We start from the raw sequence: 2,655 nt of genomic DNA on the forward strand, positions 1-2,655 counted from the left end.
ACATATATATTGATATTTTTATTAAATACTTATGCTTTACAAATTTAAATATACAAAAAAATATTTTTATGCGCCGTACAACAATAACAAAAATAAAATGCTTCTGGTACAAATTATAACCCTTAAGAATGTAATGTTTTATTTATGTTAAATAAAGAGAAAATTCTTAGTATGAAATGTTTTTTTTAATTCCTACAATAACTCAGAAAAAAAACGTGTTATATGAAATAAAGATAAAATTCTTGTATAGCAAGTCTTTTTCCTACAATAGCCCTTAAGAAAAATCATTTTATAAAAATAACAAATATCCCTTAACAAAAAACATGTTTTGTAAATGTAATCTTTGCATGGAATCATATCATATTGTTAGTACCAAAGTATCTATCTAAACCAAATTTATTATTTCTTTAAAGCACTGCGTACCTAGGTACATCATTATCGTTTTCGTTTCCATCAGGCTCATAATAAGAGCGACCGGTATTGGATTTTTGCATCATTTCTCGATAATACTGCCTTTGAACACGAGTGGTCTCCAATTGTTCGATAAGTACCAATCGTTGCAATTCCTGAGTAGTGAGTTTGGAAGTTTCTTCTGTTTCATATGTTTCTAAATTCTTCTTCGTTTGATGTTTTGTAGGTCGAGGTGGCACAAGGGAAGCTATTTGGGGCCTAAATTCATCCGTCTGCTCAGACTCAAGCAATATAGAAGATGATAAATCTTCGTTGTTTTTGTTTATTTTGGTGGTAGGAGGTCCAATACTTTTTGCTCCTATAATAAAAACGGAACATATTTAGCCATTAGTTTAAAATTATGAATGAAAATAACTACCTATTTCATATTTCGTACAAATTTTTAGTGTTTCAAAGAGCCATTTTTTATACATCTAGTTAGGTAAGTTATGTAAAGAATTAACTTTAACAAAGTTTTATGAATATATACGCGATACATATATTTGTATAATATAAACAGGTTAAATAAAATACATACTTACCAGGAATTTTGCTTATAGTCGGATTATCCTCTCCATCCATTAATTCGTGCAAAATTTTTTCCCACTGGCATAAAACGATTTTTTTATTCCCGGTTTTGTTTTTGTCCACTTTGCTTTTTAGCCTCGTTTTTATATTGTTTACTTTTTTCATCAATTGAGAAGAGGTTAATGGTTTTCCCAATTGACGTTCTAACTCAAGAACTGATTGCCTCAAGGCTTCATCTTTCAATGTTTTTTTCTGCGGAATTTGTGTTTTCCATAGAATTTCCGGCCTTTTTTGCAACTGCAATGCTACTAGCAAATTGTTGCTTGATACATCGTCACCATTTTCTTCTGCCGACATTGTTGTCTTACAAATTACTGGTTTATACAAAGCATTAAACTTCTAAGGGTATAATTCTTATACTCGGACCTTTTACTTTCAGCATAAGCTTATAGCTGTTGCTTATACTTAAGAGCATTTGCTCGCTTTTTATTCATACCACCCATGGTTTTATTCCATCGACATGCACGGTGTCGTAATGGATGTTTTTCGTCGAGTAATCTTAATTTCGTAATTCAAATCGTTAAACTTTTTTGTAATTTTGTATGGACCTAGCCATTTAACCAATAATTTTTCGGAGATACCTATGTTCCTTACAGGTGTATAAACTAATACTTAACCTCCTACAGCATAACACGTTTTTCGTCGGTTCCTATCAAACCCGGTTTTTTTATCTCTTCTGTTCTACCTATCGCTCTTTCGAACGTTTTACAGCAGTATTACATTGCCATCATACTTGCGATCGTTCCATTAAAATGTTCCGTTAATCTGTTGGTTCTGGGGCGGTAAGCGGTTGTAAAAGCCTAAGGCTTTTAATAATTCCGTCACTACCATTGACACAAAGCATTTTCCTCTATCGCTTAAAATGGTCTCCGTGTTTACAAACAATGTAAAATTTTTGTACTAGACAAAGGTACGAGTGTGTAACCTCATTAACGGCGTAAATATAATTTTCTAGAATAGGCGACGGTTGTTGACCACAAATTTTGTCTGCTAATGAAAAATGAACTATTTGCGTATTACCGCTGAAACTTGATAGTTTCTGTTGCAAAATTTATTTCTAATTTATTGATTTTTATTAAAATCGATACCTAAAATCATATCAATTAAAACAATTAATCCGACCATCGGCTGTTCGTCCTGATTCTCTTTTCGTAAAGTTATCGTTCTTTTTAATAACGGATTGAAAAATTGTTTGGCTCCCTGAAGTTGATGGTCCAAATGTGGATTGATCCAACAAGAAAGCTGTCGCTTCTACCTTTCGGATGTTATTCCGGAACTCTTCTACGGTTTGGTTGTCCATTAGATGTACCTTTTCCAGGATCAGTCCCTTAAGGATGAATCTTATTTCTCTTGTTCTGTCATGTTTGCGGTGACCTCATTGCCGCCTAACTTGAGTATTTCATGGAAATACTTCGAAACATCTTCTTTGTCTCCTTGCATCCTCGTCGACAGACGGTAAGTGTAGTTGCTCGTCGTGCGTGACGTTTGTGAAGACATTTCTTAACTCCGTCAACACCTCTTCAAAATCGTCCATTTCTTCTTCAACGATCTCAAACCAATCCAATGCAACACCTCTTAAGGTGTGTCCAAACATTGCGCGGCAGCAACACGCGGCGT

General features: G+C 33.8%; 1 protein-coding gene across 1 annotated transcript; it reads right to left on the reverse strand.

Moving 5' to 3' along the window:
* Positions 1-255: 255 nt before the first annotated feature.
* LOC139430103 (uncharacterized) lies at positions 256-1,386 on the reverse strand. The gene is made up of 2 exons (XM_071196750.1): positions 993-1,386; positions 256-769 (listed from the first exon to the last, which is right to left on the reverse strand). Exons 1-2 carry the CDS (start codon positions 1,333-1,335, stop codon positions 408-410), a joined length of 705 nt encoding a protein of 234 aa, XP_071052851.1. The 5' UTR covers positions 1,336-1,386; the 3' UTR covers positions 256-407.
* Positions 1,387-2,655: the final 1,269 nt, after the last annotated feature.

This window comes from Onthophagus taurus, chromosome 6, assembly GCF_036711975.1.
Source record: "Onthophagus taurus isolate NC chromosome 6, IU_Otau_3.0, whole genome shotgun sequence".
NCBI lineage: Eukaryota > Metazoa > Arthropoda > Insecta > Coleoptera > Scarabaeidae > Onthophagus > Onthophagus taurus.

Excerpts from the sequence above, each read along its gene's own strand:
- LOC139430103 (XM_071196750.1), bottom strand. The coding sequence starts at position 1,335 with ATGTCGGCAGAAGAAAATGGTGACGATGTATCAAGCAACAATTTGCTA. Across the intron at positions 770-992 it reads GACTATAAGCAAAATTCCTG|GAGCAAAAAGTATTGGACCT; the intron begins GTAAGTATGTAT and ends TTTTTATTATAG.